Below are 18,022 nucleotides of genomic sequence, written 5' to 3'. Positions count from 1 at the left end.
GGAAGGATGGTCATTTTTAGAACAAATTTTATTAACAAGACTTCAACTCAGTCTGCTTTGGTATCACTATTGACAAAATGCGGACTGAGGTATTAAAAGAGATACATTTATTTAGCTTTACATAAAACCAGAATCCAATATTATCCCAGTTTCTTCTTTCTGTGTGGCTCTGAATGCAGCTTTAAACAAAACAAAACAAAACAAGACAAGACAAAACAACTCTTCATAATGTACAATGGTTTAATAAAACACTTTAGTTTTTTTCTATTTAAGGGGTGGGACTGAGACTACTTACCTAAAATTTACTATTTACAGGGAACTCTCTAGAGAAGAGGATAACTTACAGAGTTTGAGTTTATCTGGCTTTCATAATACAATCTCACAATGGCTTTAGAAGAATGTAAATATAGATAGTATAGATAACATTGATAGACAGTATAGATTGATAATTTTCTGACAAACCCATTTATCTGAGATCGTGCTGAGGAATCAAGAGGATTCCTCCATATATTTTAAGGTTTTAATTTAGTCTATTTGCTGATTCACAGTCTTGCTCCATATTAAAGCGGCTATCACCAATATAACATATCAGAACCGTACCCATGGAAACTGAGAAGCCCATTTTTAAAAATCCCTTGTTAATACTCAGTTGATACACTCTCAATATATGTGTGGTTGATATATGTGTGGGTGCCAATGCCCTTTATCCAATAATGTAAAATTAATGGTATCTGGCATCAAGTTGTAAGAAAAACTCCCTCAAATTGGGAGGTAGCTGAGTGACGTGTGAAAGAATCTTTTCCTAGCTGAATTTAAGAATATACCTTGGGTGGTGCCTGTGGCTCAGTGAGTAGGGTGCCGGTCCCATATGCCGGAGGTGGTGGGTTCAAACCCAGCCCTGGCCAAAAACCACAAAAAAAAAAAAAAAAAAAAAAAGAATATACCTATACTTGGCAAAAACAGTAGGGGACAGGGAGAAGTAGAAGAAAAGAATAATTCCATTGTTTTAAATTAAACCAAGGTAATTAATTTGCGACAGTAAATAAATAAATCAACAAAGGACCAAAAAAAAAAAAAGAACAAGAAATCACTGGCAAACCATTACTAACAATTTTAAAGTTGATCCATGAACATATTTTTAAATAGAAACATTTGAATATTATATCATAGTTCCATTCATCTAATACACTCCTCTGCTGAGATATCTAACATATCTTCATCTGTACTCTCTTCTATTTCTGGCAAGTTGCCCCAAAGTAGGAAGTTTGCACCTGAAAATAACAGGTCATAAAATGCTTCAGTGTTCACTACCATTACGACTCAGAACATAATATATGAAACCTTATATGTTAACATTATTATATAGACCTCAGTGTTGGCAGTAAGAGAATAGCCATTAAAAAATGTATTGCCAATAATATTATTCGTCTAGGACACTCACATTCTTTTTTTTTTTTTTTTCTTTTGTGAGACAGAGACTTACTATGTTGCCCATAGTGTCACAACTCACAGCAACCTCAGTCTTAGGCTCAAGCGATTCTCTTGCCTCAGCCTCCCAAGTAGCTGGGACTACATGCACCTGCCACAATGCTTGGCTATTTTCTTGTTGCAGTTGTCATTGTTGTTTAGCTGGCCCAGGCCAGGTTTAAACCCACCAGCCTTGTGCTACAGGCATCGAGCCAATTTATAATTTTTTATAGAGTGGTATTACACTACTGTTTTTCCAATTTGCTTTATCCACTCATGTTTTTGAGGTTTATCTATGTTGATGGTTGATTTAGCTCATTTATTTTTATTTCTGTAGAGTATTCCATTGTGTGAATTAAAAAAAAATTAAAATACTGTAAATATTTTACAGTAAACAAAACAAAACAAAACCAAAAACAAATTCAGTCCTTCTTGGCTCAGTGCCTGTGGCTCAAACAGCTAAGGCGCCAGCCACATCCACCTGAGCTGGCGGGTTCGAATCGAGCCCAGCCTGCCAATCAACAGTGATGGCTGCAACCACAAAGTAGCCGGGTATTGTGGCAGGTGCCTGTAGTCCCAGCTACTTGGGAGGCTGAGGCAGGAGAATTGCTTAAGCCCAGGAGCTGGAGGTTACTGTGAGCTGTGATGCCACAGCACTCTACCTAGGGTGACAGCTTGAGGCCCTGTCTCAAAAAAAAAAAAAAAAAAACAAACAAATTCAGCTCTTTCTCTACCTATCCAACTTGCATGGGTTTCCAAGGAGACATGTACAAGGAGGTGTAGTGTGATATTGTTGTATTAGTGGAAATGACTATCTGGTTGAAAGAGAGATATTAGAATCTAATTAGGCAAAAAATTAGCATTTATTTGATACTGGTGAAGATATACATATTTATCATATTTTGTGTAATCTTTTTGTGTTTGAATTGCTTACAATAAAAAGCATTTCATGACATCAAAAAGCTAGGATTGTAAAGAAGTGCTAGGCCAAAATCTAAGTGAAAATTAAAACCCATAAAGGTGGGCGGCGCCTGTGGCTCAGTCGGTAAGGCGCCAGCCCCATATACCGAGGGTGGCGGGTTCAAACCCGGCCCCGGGCAAACTGCAACCAAAAAATAGCCGGGCGTTGTGGCCGGCGCTGTAGTCCCAGCTACTCGGGAGGCTGAGGCAAGAGAATCGCTTAAGCCCAGAAGTTGGAGGTTGCTGTGAGCTGTGTGATACCATGGCACTCTACCGAGGGCCATAAAGTGAGACTCTGTCTCTACAAAAAAAAAAACCCATAAAGATATACGGACAGTTGAAGCCAATTTGCCTTTGAGGGCATTTGGCAATTCCAGGAATTTGAGCTGAGGTTTCCCAAGGAAAGTTTTAAGAAATCAGGTTTCTGTGTGAAGGCTAGCCTAGAACACAGACCTCCTGGGATCCTCTTCAGTCTAAACATTCTAGAATTTCATAAAGCTTGTGTATGTACTCCTTTGATGCTGCTTATTCAGGTGATTCCAAGGCCATTAGAAACCTTTTATACCAAGTATCTAGAAAATATTGCTTTAGATCGCAATATTTGGGTTACAAAGGAGAAGTTTGATATTCTTGGAGTCAATACTCAGAGACATGAAGCAGCTCAGCACAATTGGTTCAAAGGAGGAAAAATAAACTAAAAGATTGGATCTGACAGAAGCAGTACCTTCCTTTCTCTGTTAAGAAGGGAGGAAGGAAATCCTGGGATACATCTGTTTCTTATGGATTAGATTCTGTGCAAAGAGAAGACTGCTGGGCTTTTATCTTTGAAAAATTGACCAATATTAAAAAAGTAAATCAAAATTGAAAAATCTCCACCCTATGTTTTGAATTCTGCGAAGCAGGAAAAATAGTATCAAAGCAGAAACTTCCTTTAATGAGTCCCATGAGCAACACAAACATAAAAATGTAGGCCTAAATTAGGAGCCTCTATTCTACTTAAAGAAGTTAAATCTTTGCTTAAAAATAGCCTTCTTCACATACTAAATTCTTAAATCAAGACTCACCCCCCTGCCAAATGATGGTGAGCTACAGCTGAATCCCAGGTGACAAAAAAATTAAGTCTATGAAAATCTAAGCCTGATCAGAGGGTTTAAAGATGCAAAGAAGACTAAAACATATATTAAAAAAACTAAGGATGTTATTGTCAACTTAGATTGTCAAGTTCCTCAAAGTCAATTTGGCCTGTTGCGTAAATAAATATTAGACATTGAGAACACATGTCCTACGACAAAATTGAAAGGCTCCACACAATACGAAAAACATTATGTAAACACCTTTTAAGAATTGGTAGTGTATTTTCCTACCTCATTTTACTGCACTTTTTTTTTTTTGAGACAGAGTCTCATTTTGTCATCCTTGGTAGAGTGCTGCATCGTTATAGCTCACAGCAACCTCAAACTCTTGGGCTCAAGTGATCCCTTGCCTCAGCCTCCCAAGCGGCTGGGACTACAGGTGCTTGCCACAACACCCAGTCTATTTTTAGAGACAGGGGTCTCACTCTTGCTCAGGCTGGTCTCAAACTCTTGAGCTCAAGCAATCTACCGGCCTTGGCCTCCCAGAGTGCTAGGATTACAGGCATGAGTCACTGCACCTGGCCCCTGTACTTTGTTTTATTGTGCTTTATAGATATTGAGCTTTTACAAATCAAAGGTTTGTGGCAACTCTATTGAACAATTCAGTCGTTGCTATTTTTCCAATAGCATGTGCTCTCCTCATGTCTGTGTCACATTTTGGTAATTCTCATAATACTTTAAACTTTTTCATTATTATTATACCTTTTATGGTGATCGGTGATCTTTGATGTTACTATTGTAACAGTACTGTGATACCATGAACTATACTCATATAAGATAGTGAATTAATTGATAAGTATTGTATGTGTGTGACTGTTCCACTGACCAGCTACTCCTCTCTTCAGGCCTCCTGATTTCCTGAGAAATAACAATATTAAAATTATTTGGCCAATTAATATCCCTATAATTATGAAAGGAAGAGTTGCATGTTTCTCACTTTGTTGTTATTATTATTATTATTTTTGAGACAGAGTCTCACTTGGTCACCCTTAGTAGAGTGCCATGATGTCTTTAGCTCACAGCAACCTCCAACTCTTGGGCTCAAGTGATCTTCTTGCCTTAGCCTCCCAAATAGTTAGAACTACAGGCATCTACTACAACGCCTGGCTATTTTTATTTATTTTTTGTTTTGTTTTGTAAATTTATTGCCTTTTAAAATGCTGGTTAGAAATGACAGTCTTGGATGTTATAAAACTCATGTAAAATGACTACCTTTTTTCACAATGAACATAATGGTATACTTGGTAATTTTGAGGTTGTTGTCTTTTAAATACTTGTATATTTGACGAGTCAATCCTTCTAAAGCCTGACTTCCTTACAATCCATCTTCACAAGTAAACATTTTTCTTTAAATGTTTCTATGGGCTCAGTGAACGTAGCTAAGTGGTTAGGTCACCAGCCACATACACCAGGGCTGGTGGGTTCGAACCCGGCCCTGGCCTGCTATACAACAATGACAACTATAACCAAAAAATAGCCAGGTGTTGTGGGCGCCTGTAGTCCCAGCTACCCGGGAGGCTGAGGCAAGAGAATTGCTTAAGCCCAAGAGTTTGAGGTTGCTGTGAGCTGTGACGCCACAGTACTCGACTGAGGGTGACATAGTGAGACTCCGTCTCAAAAGAAAAAAAAAGTTTTTATGGCTACGTCTTCTTTCTTTCTTCTTTTTTTTTTTTTATTGAAACAGAGTCCCACTCTACTGTCCAAGCTAGACTGCAATGGTGTCAGCCTAGCTCACAGCAACCTGAAACTGAAACTCCTGGGTTCAAGCCATCCTCATGCCCCAGCCTCCCAAGAAGCTAGGGCCACAGGCGCCCACCACAAAGCCTGGCCAATTTTTCTGTTTTTCTATTTTTATTTGTTTTTTTTTTTATATTAAATCATAGCTGTGTACATTAATGCGATCATGGGGCACCATAGACTGGTTTTATAGACCATTTGACACATTTTCATCACACTGGTTAACATAGCCTTCCTGGCATTTTCTTAGTTATTGTGTTAAGACATTTACATTCTACATTTACTAAGTTTCACATATACCCTTGTAAGATGCACCACAGGTGTAATCCCACCAATCACCCTTCTTCTGCCCACCTCCCCACTCCCTCCCCTCCCTTTCCCCCTTCCCCCTATTCTTAGGTTATAACTGGGTTATAGCTTTCATGTGAAAGCCATAAATTAGTTTTATAGTAGGGCTGAGTACATTGGATACTTTTTCTTCCATTCTTGAGATACTTTACTAAGAAGAATATGTTCCAGTTCCACTGGCTATTTTTAGAGACAGGGTCTTGCTCTAGCTCAGGCTGTTCTCAAACTGGTGAGCTCAGGCAATCTACCTGCCTTGGCCTCCCAGAGTGCTGGGGTTATTGGCATGAGCCACTGCACCCAGCCTATGTCTCTCACTTTAAATCAATAGTTAGAAATGATTAAGCTTAATGAGGAGGGTATGTCAGATAGTCTGAAAGCTAGGCCTCTTGCCTCCAATAGTCAAGTTGTAAATGCAAAGGAAAAGTTCTTGAAGGAAATCAAAAGTGCTATTCCAGTGAACACACAAATCAGAAAGCAAAACAGCCTTATTGCTTACATAGACAGAGTTTTAGTGGTCCAGATAGGCAATCAAACCAACCAAGACATTTTCTTAAGACAAAGCCTAATCCAGAGTAAGGTCCTAACTCTTATCAATTCTACAAAGGTTAAGAGAGTCAAGGAAATTACAAAAGAAAAGTTGGAAACTAGCAGAGGTTGGTTCATGAGGTTTAAGGAAAAAGGCCATCTAAAGTGCAAATGAAGCAGCAAGTGTTGATATAGAAACTACAACAAATTATACAGAATATCTAGGTAAGGAATTTGATGAAGGTGGCTAAACTAAACAACAGATTTTTAATGTAGACAAATACCCGCCTATTGGAAGAAGATGCAATATAGGAGTTGATAGTTGGAGAGAAGACAATGCCTGGCTTCAAAGCTTCAAAGGACAGGCTGATTCTCTTGTTAGAGGCTAATGCATGTAGTGACTTTAAGTTGAAGCCAATGATCATTTTCTATTCTTAAAGTCCTAGGACCCTTAAGAATTATGCTAAATGTACTCTGCCTGTGTTCTATCAATGGAACAACAAAGTCTGGATGACAGTGTCTATTCACCTTATGGTTTACTAAATATTTTAAGTCCATTGTTAAGAACTGCTGCTCAGAAAAAAGATCCTTTTTAATATATATATATATATATATATATATATCCACTCTCCGACAATGCACCTAGTCACCCAAGAATTGTGGTGGAGATGTACAAGGAGATGAATATTCTTTTCATACTTGCTAACACAACATCCATTTTGCAGCCCATAGATCAAGGAGTAATTTAGACTTTCAAGTCTTATTACTTAAGAAATACATTTCATAAGACCATAGCTGCCATAGATTTTAATTCCTCTGATGGATGTGTGAAAAATAAATTGAAAACCTTCTGGAAAGGCACGTTTGTGATTCTAGGGAGAAGGTCAAATATCAAGATTCATAGGAATTTGAAAGAAGTTGATTGCAACCTTCATGCATGACTTTCAGAGGTTTAGGATTTCAGCAGAGGAAGTAACTGCAGATGTGGTGGAAATAGTCAAAGAACTAGAATTAGAAGTGGAACCCAAAGATGTGACAGAACTGCTGCAATCTCATGATCAAACTTAAATAGATGAGGAGTTGCTTCTTATGGCTACGCAAAGAAGCCATAAGAAGCAACTCTTGAGATGGAATCTGCTCCTGGTGAAGATGCTCTGAATACTGCTGAAATGAAAACAAAAGATTTAGAATATTCCATAAACATAGTTGATGAAACAGTGGCATGATTTGAGAGGAATGTCTCCAATTTTGAAAGAATTTCTACTTTGGGTAAAATGTTATCAAATAGCATCACATGTTACAGAAAAATCTTTCATGGAAGAAAGAGTCAACCTAGGTGGTAAACTTCATTGTTTATTTTAAGAAATTGCCATAGATATTCCAGCCTTCAGCAACCACTACCTTGATCAGTCAGCAGCCATCAACATGGAGGCAAGACCCTCCACTTGGAAAAAGATTATATTTGTTGAAGGCTCAGGTGATCTTTAGAAGGTTTTTTGGTTTTTAAGAGACAGGGTCTAGCTCTATCACACAGGCTGGAGTGGCACGATCATAGCTCACTGCAACTCCTAGACTCAAAGTGCTATCCCTCTCAGTCTCTTAAATAGCTGGGATTATAGGTATGAGTCACCTTGCCTGGCTGTAGTTTGTAGCAATAAACTATTTTAAATTAAGGTATATACATTGTTACAATGCTATTACACACTTAATAGACTGTAGTATATTATAAATATAACTTTTATATACACTGGGAAACCAACAAATTGTGTGATTCTCTTTACTGTGACATTTGCTTTATTGTAGTGGTCAGGAATTGAATTAGTAATATCTCCAAAATATGCCTGTACAACACACTGGTATTAAGTATTTCCTTTGACTAAAATTCTCTCTAACTTATTAATATAGATTTCAAAATGTTTTTATCCTGAAGCATTACCTACCTAGTCTTCCTCTCTTTAAAAGCCCTGTCACCCTTGCCCTCCCTCCCTTTCTTCCCTGTGTGTGCGCGCACACAGTTGACTATTAAATCTAAAATCTTCAAGAATTCTTTGGAGTCAGAGTATGTATCAAGGCAGCAGTTTGGAGCAATTGAAATAATTTTTTTTTTTTTTTTGTAGAGACAGAGTGTCACTGTACCGCCCTCGGTAGAGTGCCGTGACGTCACACAGCTCACAGCAACCTCCAGCTCTTGGGCTTACGCGATTCTCTTGCCTCAGCCTCCCGAGTAGCTGGGACTACAGGCGCCCGCCACAATACCCGGCTATTTTTTTGTTGCAGTTTGGCCGGGGCTGGGCTTGAACCCACCACCCTCGGTATACGGGGCCGGCGCCCTACTCACTGAGCCACAGGCACTGCCCGCAATTGAAATAATTTCAAAAGACCAAGAAATCTAGTTAAGGTTGAGACCCTTAAATACAACAGAAATGATGGCCGGGCATGATGGCTTACATCTGTAATCCCAGCATTCTGGGAGGCTGAGGTGGGTGCATTGCCAGAGCTCACGAGTTCTAGACCAGCCTGAGCAAGAGTGAGACTCCGTCTCTAAAAAACAGATAGGCGTTGCAATGGGTGCCTGTAGTCCCTTCCAGCTACTTGGAAGGCTGAGGCAAGATGATCCTTGAGCCCAAGAGTTTGAGGTTGCTGTGAGCTATGATGCTACAGCACTCTACTGAAGGCAAGAAAGTTAGACTCTCTCTCTCAAAAAAAAGAAAACATAAATGACAATGAACTTTGCCTAATCATTTTCATGTGATTGTTTGGGAAAAAAAGATTAAAGTTTCCTTGTAGCTGATCCAACCAGCTAAGAAAGTCTAAAAAGAATCCTGAAATGATCTACTGGGGAATTTCTTTTTTTTTTTTTTTTTTTTTATTTTTTTTTTTGTAGAGACAGAGTCTCACTTCATGGCCCTCGGTAGAGTTCCGTGGCCTCACACAGCTCACAGCAACCTCCAACTCCTGGGCCCAAGCGATTCTCCTGCCTCAGCCTCCCGAGTAGCTGGGACTACAGGCGCCCGCCACAACGCCCGGCTATTTTTTGGTTTTGCAGTTTGGCCGGGGCCGGGCCTGAACCCGTCACCCTCAGCATATGGGGCCAGCGCCCCACCGACTGAGCCACAGGCGCCGCCCTGTCTACTGGGGAATTTCATTCTGGTATTTATAGAGAAATGTTATAGGAAAATCTAAGTCCATTGCTTCTTACCAGTGGAGTCTAGTCTGTTAATACCATAAACTGCCTGGCTGTGAAACATCCAGAAGTGTCCGTTGTTGCAGGAAAGAAGGCAGGAATTACATGGAACAATCACATGATAACCTACGATGTTTCCACTAAAAAAGAAAGTAAACGTTACATATCACACAATACCTAGCCAGATAAGCATTTTTATGTGCTGATATAAATAGATGGACCATATAATTTAGACCTTATTTCTTCTAAACAACCTCCATTCCTGGGATCTTTGGGATGGGAGTTACTCTGATAATGGTTGCAGTTCCCATTAAGTGGGAAAATAGTCTTTAAGTTAAGTGAAACAATACTAACATTCTCTCATTTCTTTGCTAGTATCATTTTATCCATTCTCCCTTTGGAAGAAAAAAAGATACCATCTTTTTGTGGTAGGTGCTAGGAATACAGCAATGGACAAAAAAATGTCCTTTCTCTCATGGAGTGAACATTCTAGTGGGGCTACATCAGATCATTTTTCTCCCTTGTTAAAACCCCTTCTGGATACCATCAGGTTGTGATTTTTTCCATAAAGCACCCAAATTGATGTGCTGTACAGACAAAATAAATTAAATAAATTCAGATCTGTGGGTAAAGGTCTTTGCTATCCCAGAATTGTGGCAAGTTGGGTTCTTGCATGTTCTAGTTCCATGCCAGCACCTAAAAACTGTTTCAACAGATGGAGGAGTAGGAAGACAGCATGAGTCCCTACAAACCAAACACAAGCTGGCTTCTCTAAGTTTAGTTTGAGTGTTTTTGAAGGAATTCAGAAATAAAGCAAATCTACAGTTTCTAGAAAAAGTTGCAAAAGTTTTTCTGTCTTCAGTATTATCCAGCTAATTATAAGTACCTTACTCTTTCACAGATTTTTTACTAGGTAGTCACATATTAAATAGAGTGAACCTACAGGGAATATTTTTGTACTTTTTTTTTTTTAAATGGCAACATGAACAGTTTATACCTCGAGTTATAAAAATTGTTATTATAGCTTCATGTCACTCTGTCAGATGTGGGGAGTCAGTCACTTTTATGAGACCCTATAAAGATTACTATAAAAGGTACCAGCCCACCTAAAATATGTCTTCTAATCATAACCTGCTCAAAAGACAAACAAATAAAAATAAAAGTTGTTTTTGGACTCAGACTGATAGTTATTTGTAAGACTACATTGCAAAAGTAAATTCTGTGGCTTTAATTATCTTGTATTAATGAATTCATTCACTCCTTTACTCACTCAACTAATATTTATTATAAGCCAGGAATTGTTCTAGATGCTAGCAATACAGCAATGGACAAAAAAATGTCCTTTCTCTCATGGAGTGAACATTCTAGTGGGGCTACATCAGATCATTTTTCTCCCTTGTTAAAACCCCTTCAATGCTTTCCATTGGCCAAAAATGAAAATAAAAATCCCTCTAGGGCCAAGGTCTGGATCTGCACATCAAAAACAATAGCCACTAGCCACGTGTGGCTAATTGTGCACTTGAAATGGGGCTGGCCTGTACTGAGACATATTGTAAGCGTAAAATGTACACCATATTTTAAAGACTAAGAACAAAAAAAAGAAGGTAAAATATTACATTAATAATTTATGGGGCGGTGCCTGTGGCTCAGTGAATAGGGTGCCAACCCCATATACTGGGGGTGGTGGGTTCAAACCCAGCCCTGGCCAAACTGCAACAAAAAATAGCTGGGCATTGTGGTGGGTGCCTGTAGTTCCAGCTGCTTGGGAGGCTGAGGCAAGAGAATTGCCTAAGCCCAAGAGCTGGAGGTTGCTGTGAGCTGTGACACCATAGCACTCTACTGAGAGAGACAAAGTGAGACTCTGTCTCTTAAAATAATAATAATAATAATAATAATTTATGTTGGTTGCATGTTGAAATGAGACTATTTTAGATATATTGGATTAAATAAAATATATGATTAAAATTAATTATACTGGGCCAGGCATGGTGGCTCATGCCTGTAATCCCAGTACTTGGAGGTCTGGGGTGGGTGGGTTGCCTGAGCTCACAAGTTCGAGACCAACCTGAGCAAGAGCAAGACCCCTGTCTCTAAAAAATAACCAGGTGTTATGATGGGCACCTGTACTCCCAGCTACCTGGGAGACTGAGGCAAGAGAAATTGCCTGAACCCAAGAGTTTTGAGTTTGCTGTGAGCTAAGATGCCATGGCACTCTACCGAGGGTGACCAAGTGAGACTCTGTCTCAAAAAAATAAATAAATAAATAAAAGAAAAATAAAATAAAATAAATTTTACTTGTTTTCCTTTTTAAAATGTTATAAGAAAAATTTAAGCCGGGTGCAGTGGCTTACTCCTGTAATCCTAGCATTTGGGTGGCTGAGGTGGGTGGACTGCCTGAGCTCATGAGTTTGAGACCAACTGGAGCAAGAGTGAGACCCCATCTCTAAAAAACAATAGCTGGGCATTGTGGCGGGCACCTGTAGTCCCAGCTACTTGGGAGGCTGAGGCAAGAGAATTGCTTGAACCCAAAATGTCTGTGAGCTAAGATGCCACGGCACTCTACCAAGGGTGACCAAGTGAGACTCTTGTCTCAAGAAAGAAAAAAGAAAGAAAATTTTAAATTACATATGCGGCTTGCGTATTTCTTTTCTTTCTTTTTTTTTTTTAAGGCAAGCATGAAACAAAATTTGAGAGAAAGATAGATTTACAGGGTAAGAACAAGGTATAGGTTTACAGAGCAAGATAGATTCCCCTTAGATAGCAAATAGGCCCCCATTGTCGAGATAGGGAAGAATTGTAGCTTGCATATTTCTATTGGACAACACCACTCTAGGTTACCTGGTTTCATCTCTAACACTCACACTATTCTTCCTCCATGCTCACGTTAGACACACCAGCTATCAGTCTTTTATTCTTTGAACATCTTGCCACTCGTTCTTTGCATTTGCCATTTCTTCTTACTTTCTATAAGAAGGCTTCCCTGACCATGACAGCTAAAATAGCTCTCACTTACTTTCCCAACTTCTATAATCCACTATCATTTATTATTATTTCCCTAGGACTATTTCCCTCCATATTAAGTATCTTATTTATTTAAATATCTTATTGATTGATCATCTTCCCATTAGAATATAATGTTCAAAGGCTAGTGACTTTACCTTGTTTGTTGCTGTATTTCCAATCCCTATAATAATGATTAGCATATACTAGGTTCTCAATATAAGTACAGCTTGAATGAATGAACAAATGAAAGAACTGAACTAGTCATTAGCACCTAATAAGAATTTGCTAACTTAATTATTAGGATAATTTATAGTTCACACTCCACTTGAATGAGAAAAATTCCAACCTTTTTCTTCCTAAAATGAGAATAACACTTGTCCATCTACCTCTCAAAAGATTATTGTATCAGTTGTCATCTGTATTATAATTTATACTTTATTAAGCCTTTTAACATTCATAATTCATTTGATCTTCAGAATCACTTTATAAGGGAAATATAAAAAATACTTTAATTTCTATTTTATTGTAATATTTTTTTAATAAGATGGAAGTTAAACAAGGAAACAGAGGTTCAGAGGTTTAGACACAGAGGCATAAGGAGTTTACTCAAGACTGCTTAGAAAGTAATGTAGGGGTAAGCCTCAAAGCTGATTTTTATGAGTGAATCCAAGTGTTTCCCTCCAAAATTACATTGCCTTGTTCTGAAAATTAAAGCAGATACTTGTGAATATACTGTAAAAATCATAAAATCACATACAAATGTGAACTAACACAAGATCCTTTTAAAAAACACGCAACCTTTCAATGGCTCATTGCATGGGTTATGCTAGTGCTTATTGCAGGTCACTGAACCTTTCTCTGTATTTTGATGTCAACATGCATCTTCCAAACCCAGGGCTATTTAGAATATTGCCACAAATTACCACTTTAAACATGCGACGTCCTTCAGTTTACATTTGCAGATTTTGGTGAAATAGCATCTTCCAATGAAGTCCACTGCACTGGAGAGAGAAAAGTATAAAGACAGTTAATATACTTTTTAACAAATTTAATTGTAGCCAAAAGATAACATAAACTTTACAAACTTAAATATATTTAAATATACAGTTCAGAAGTGTTAAATATAATCATATTGTTGTGGAATTAATTTCCATGTCTTTTTCATTTTGCAAAATTGAAACTATACTTATTAAATAACAACTCCCCACTTCCCCTCCTAGCCCCCAATCACTATCATTCTACTTTCTTTTTCTATAAAGATACCCCATAAAAGTGGAATATAGCATTTATCTTTTTTATGATGGGCTTATTTCACTTAGTGTAAAGTCCTTGAGGTTCATCCATATTGTAGCATGTGACAGGAGTTCCTTGCTTTATAAGGTTGAATAGTATTCTATTATATGTATATACCACATTTTGTTTATCCATTCATCCCTGTAATTAATGGACATTTGGATTGTTTCCATCTTTTAGCTATTATGAACAATTCTGCTATAAACATGCATATGCAAATATCTCTTCAAGTTCCTGCTTTGAATTCTTTTGTGTGTATACCTAAAAGTGGAACTGCTGGATCATATGGTAATTCTGTGTTTTATTTTTTGAGGAACCACCATATGGTCTTCCATAGTAGTTACACCATTTTATATTCCTGCAGTTTGTAGCAGTACTCATTTCTTCACATTCTCACCATACAATATTCTTTAAATGTGAGTAAGCCTAGCATTCTGGGAGGCTGAGGCAGACTGCTTGAGCTCATGAGTTTGAGACCAGCCTGAGCAAAAGCAAGACCTCATATCTACTAAAAATAGAAAAAATTAGCCAGGCATGGTGGGTGCATGCCCATAGTCTCAGCTATTTGGGAGGCTGAGGCAAGAGGATCACTCAAGCCCAAGAGTTTGAGGTTACTATGAGTGGTGACTCCAGGGCATTAGGACCAGGGGGACAGAGACGCTTGTCTCAAAAAATAAGTAAATAAATAAATGTAATTAAGCACAAATTTTGTAAATCCAAAGAGCTGGAAAAGACTAATGCAGAACTATAGAATATTTTGTAAGAGTCAGTTAATATTTGTGAGCTCACCGCAAACATCTGATAAAACCCTATTTTAAAAAAAATCTCCCATTTATTGATTCACACTTTATCACATGAATCTTTCACTTTCAGAACCTCTACAAACAAGGGTAGACAATAGAAAAATATGATTCTATACTAGACCCTGATCTAACCTATAACAGTTCACCTATCTGAGTCTTCCTTATAACTACCTTATTACTTACCACAGCTATTGCAAAGATGAATGAATTAATGTTTTAAAATTGTGTGTATGTGCTATGTGCTACTAAAAAGAACTGGCTAAGTGAGGTGGCTCACGCCTGTAGCTGTAGCACTTTGGGAGGCTGAGGTGGTGGTGGGGATTGCTTAAGGCCAGGAGTTTGAGACCAGTCTGGGCAACACAGTGAGATTCTATCTGTACAAAAAAAAAATTTTTTTTTTAATCAGCCAGGTATGACGATGGTATGGGCCTGTATTCTCAGCCTCTTGTGGGGCTGAGGCAGGAGGATTGCTTAAGCCCAGGAGTTGAGGTTAACAGTGAACTATGATCAGTCCACTGTACTCAATCCAGCCTTGGTGACAGAGGGAGACCCTGTATCCAAAAGAAAAAAAGAAAAAGCACTAGACAATAAATCATAGAGTCTTTGTGCCTGTAGTTTCTCTGATTTACTTTCTAGTGTTTTTCCTTTTTTCCAACACACATGGGACATACATACAAACTTACAATATTAACTCACTTATCTTTACAATAAGTGAGAACCTTTGGCTTTACTGATAGGTATGACTACACATAGACCAATTCAGAAAAGATCTAAAAGGAGGAAGAGTTCACAACTTTACCTGGCTAATTTAAAAACTTTTAAAGTTTCTATGATTACCATGAAATTCTTTCTTTCTTTCTTTTTTTTTTTTTTGGTGATAGAGTCTTGCTGTTGCCCAGGCTACAGTGCAGTGGCATAATCATAGCTCAGTGCAACCTCAAACTCCTCAAGCAATCCTCCCACCTGGTAGCTAGCTACTACACCTAGCTAATTTAAGAAACAATTTTTTTTTCTTTAAAGAAATGGGGTCTTACTATGTTACTCAGGCTGGTCTTAAACTCCTGACCTCAAGCAATCCTACTGCTTTGGCCTCCAGAAATGCTGGGATTATAGGCATGAGGCACTGTACCTGGCCATGAAATTCATTTTAAATAAATGATGGTTATTAGCTTACTTCCTCTGGCTCTGTGCCCCAAAACTTAAAGAATAGCTGTCCACTGATATTTTGAACAATTTCTTTCATTCTAATTATAGGATTTCAAGAAAGAGCTAAATCTTGAAAATTATACAAGGCACATATACATTGACTACAAAAAGATAAAACAACTTTTAGAGCTGGAAAAAGGTATACAGTAAAATAAAATAGCTACTACACCAAATAGGAAGTAAATTCTTAAAGACGCTATACCCAAACGTGGGTAGTGGCTGAAAACAGATTTTAAAAGGCCTCAACTATGCAAATAAACAAATGCATACTATCCAAATGCTTTTTAAGAGATCTGGATTATTTTAAGGCTAAGTCTAATTTTCATCCCATAAAAATCTACTTAATTCTCCCAGAGAGAAAGAGAGAGATTTGAGGAGAGAATATTGAATGTGATGAACAGCATGCCAATTGCAAATAATGGTAGAAAACTATGTGTTTTTTCCCCCCCCGGGTGTAAAACTTTACAGATAAAAACAAAAAGCTTAAATGACCTCTCTTCTCCAACAGTACAGAAAATTTTGCCTGAATTTACCTAGAGTGTAGGTCATGGACTTGATTTAGTAAGTAGGATAGTTGGGCAGGACACCAAGCCAGTGGATCCAACCTAAGGGATACGTGGTCACATGATTATAAGTGAACTAGAAGCATTACACTGGGACTGACCACTCAAGCTAAACCACAGACTTCGTCCAGACAGTCTGCTTACTTAGATATATTCCAAGGGGATCATCAGACTGTTGGGAGTGGCTGGAACACCAAAATGATAACCTCCTTTTGACTCTCAGAGCTCCCAGCTATACACTTTTCTCATTTAGTTAAAGGTTACTGTTGCCCGCCACTAGCATGACTTACTTGGTAGGAGGGATGTCTGTAGAGAAAAGGTCTATTTCAGTATCAGCCAGCAAAACAGCCTTCATTCCCCTAGAGCTGAGCACTTGTTTACAGAATTTGCAACACAGGATGGACACGCACCGGTCCTTGAAACTACAACTGTTGATAGACATGGCGTCCCAAAAAGGATGAGGCGTGCGAGTTTGAAAAAGGTACCGAGAGCGATGCCCCCCTCTACTTTGATTTCCCAAGGGTAGAAATCAAGTTAGGAGGCCTCGAGCCTTGCTGGGTCCTAAGACTGGGAAGGAAAGGAGTTCTTTTTTCCCGGTGGAAGACTAACAATAGTATTTATTGAGTAGGGACAAGGACGAGCCGCAAACTCGGCTTTCCTTTTAACTTTCGGAGAAGGGAGTGGACTTAGAACAGCTTTCCCTTTTTGCTTGCTAAAAGGATCCTCTACTCCGTTAGCTCCCGCTCCTACTGCAATTCCCTCAGCCTCCTCCCGGAGCCTCTTTTATTTATAACCTCTCCTTTCTGCAGCCAACCCTCTCACAGCTTTAAGCCCCTCCTCCCGAGCGCTCCAATTCCTCTCTCCTCTCTGGGACTAAGCGTCCCCACCCACGCCTCCTCTTCCCTAGATTCGGAAACTCCCTCCGCGTTTCCCCTGGTTGTCCTCAGTCCCCCCGCTCTCTCCGGCGACCCTCCTCGTCTCTGCTGCTCCGCGGCCCCCTCTCTGGGCAGTCCCCGGTCTTCAGCTTGTTCGCAATCTCGCCGTTTCTCTAGCGTCGTCCCTCCCCTCAGCTCTTCCCAGTGCCCGGCGCTGTCTCCTCCCGTCTCTCCCGCAGCGGCCGCTTCTGAGAGCAAAGTGATGAGAGGTAGCGGTCGCTTTTTTGGGTCAGTTGGCTCTGGGGTCTGTCACCACACACGCCGGTTTTTGCGCCCCCTTCCGCTTTCTCTGCCTTTACACCGGCTGTCAGTTTGAATTGTCAGCGCCGCGCACGGATTGGGAGAACAAGAGTTCGCCCAAGTCCCGCATTGGAAGGCCCCGGAGCCGTCCCCTGACTGGAGCTCAGTGGCCTGGAGACCGTACACCCCGCCCAGTAACGGTGCGGAGATCAGTTTGGCTTTCTGGTTGGTCAATCCTGGTTCCGCCGCCGATCTCATTGGCCAGCTTCGGTCTATTTCGGCAAGCCCTCTTCCCGCCCTAGTGGGACGCCTCTCACGCTTCTTATTGGAAGACGTCCTACAGTCCCGCCAGCCTTTACTGTCTATTGGCTAAAATTCTCCGCAACACGCCCTCCTCTCTTCCCGGGTCCAATTGGTCGTGCCTTAACACAAGAGTTTGTGTTTGGTTGTTGGTTCCATCTTAATCCCGCCCGTCAGTTCTATTTTAGAGTTCGACGGTCCGGGGCGGTGCTTAACGTGTAACCACGCCTGGACAGTGCTAGTCACACCTCCAAGTTTTGCCAGCTCCTCCTCCTTATTACAGGCCTTTTGGGATCAACTATTCCTATTGGCTATAGGCCCCATC

The 18,022-nt window shown here is 39.6% G+C and overlaps 1 protein-coding gene across 1 annotated transcript; it reads right to left on the bottom strand.

The window, feature by feature from the left end:
• Positions 1–529: 529 nt before the first annotated feature.
• On the bottom strand, positions 530–17,430 carry FAM72A (family with sequence similarity 72 member A). Its single transcript, XM_053605454.1, has 5 exons — positions 16,513–17,430; positions 13,281–13,358; positions 9,370–9,494; positions 945–1,271; positions 530–824 (listed from the first exon to the last, which is right to left on the bottom strand). The coding sequence occupies exons 1-4, from the start codon at positions 16,662–16,664 to the stop codon at positions 1,177–1,179; spliced, it is 450 nt and encodes a 149-aa protein (XP_053461429.1). The 5' UTR covers positions 16,665–17,430; the 3' UTR covers positions 530–824; positions 945–1,176.
• Positions 17,431–18,022: the final 592 nt, after the last annotated feature.

This window comes from Nycticebus coucang, chromosome 10, assembly GCF_027406575.1.
Source record: "Nycticebus coucang isolate mNycCou1 chromosome 10, mNycCou1.pri, whole genome shotgun sequence".
Taxonomy (NCBI): Eukaryota; Metazoa; Chordata; class Mammalia; order Primates; family Lorisidae; genus Nycticebus; species Nycticebus coucang.
Note: the sequence above shows the minus strand (reverse complement) of the source record. Positions and strands in the feature narration are given on the sequence as shown.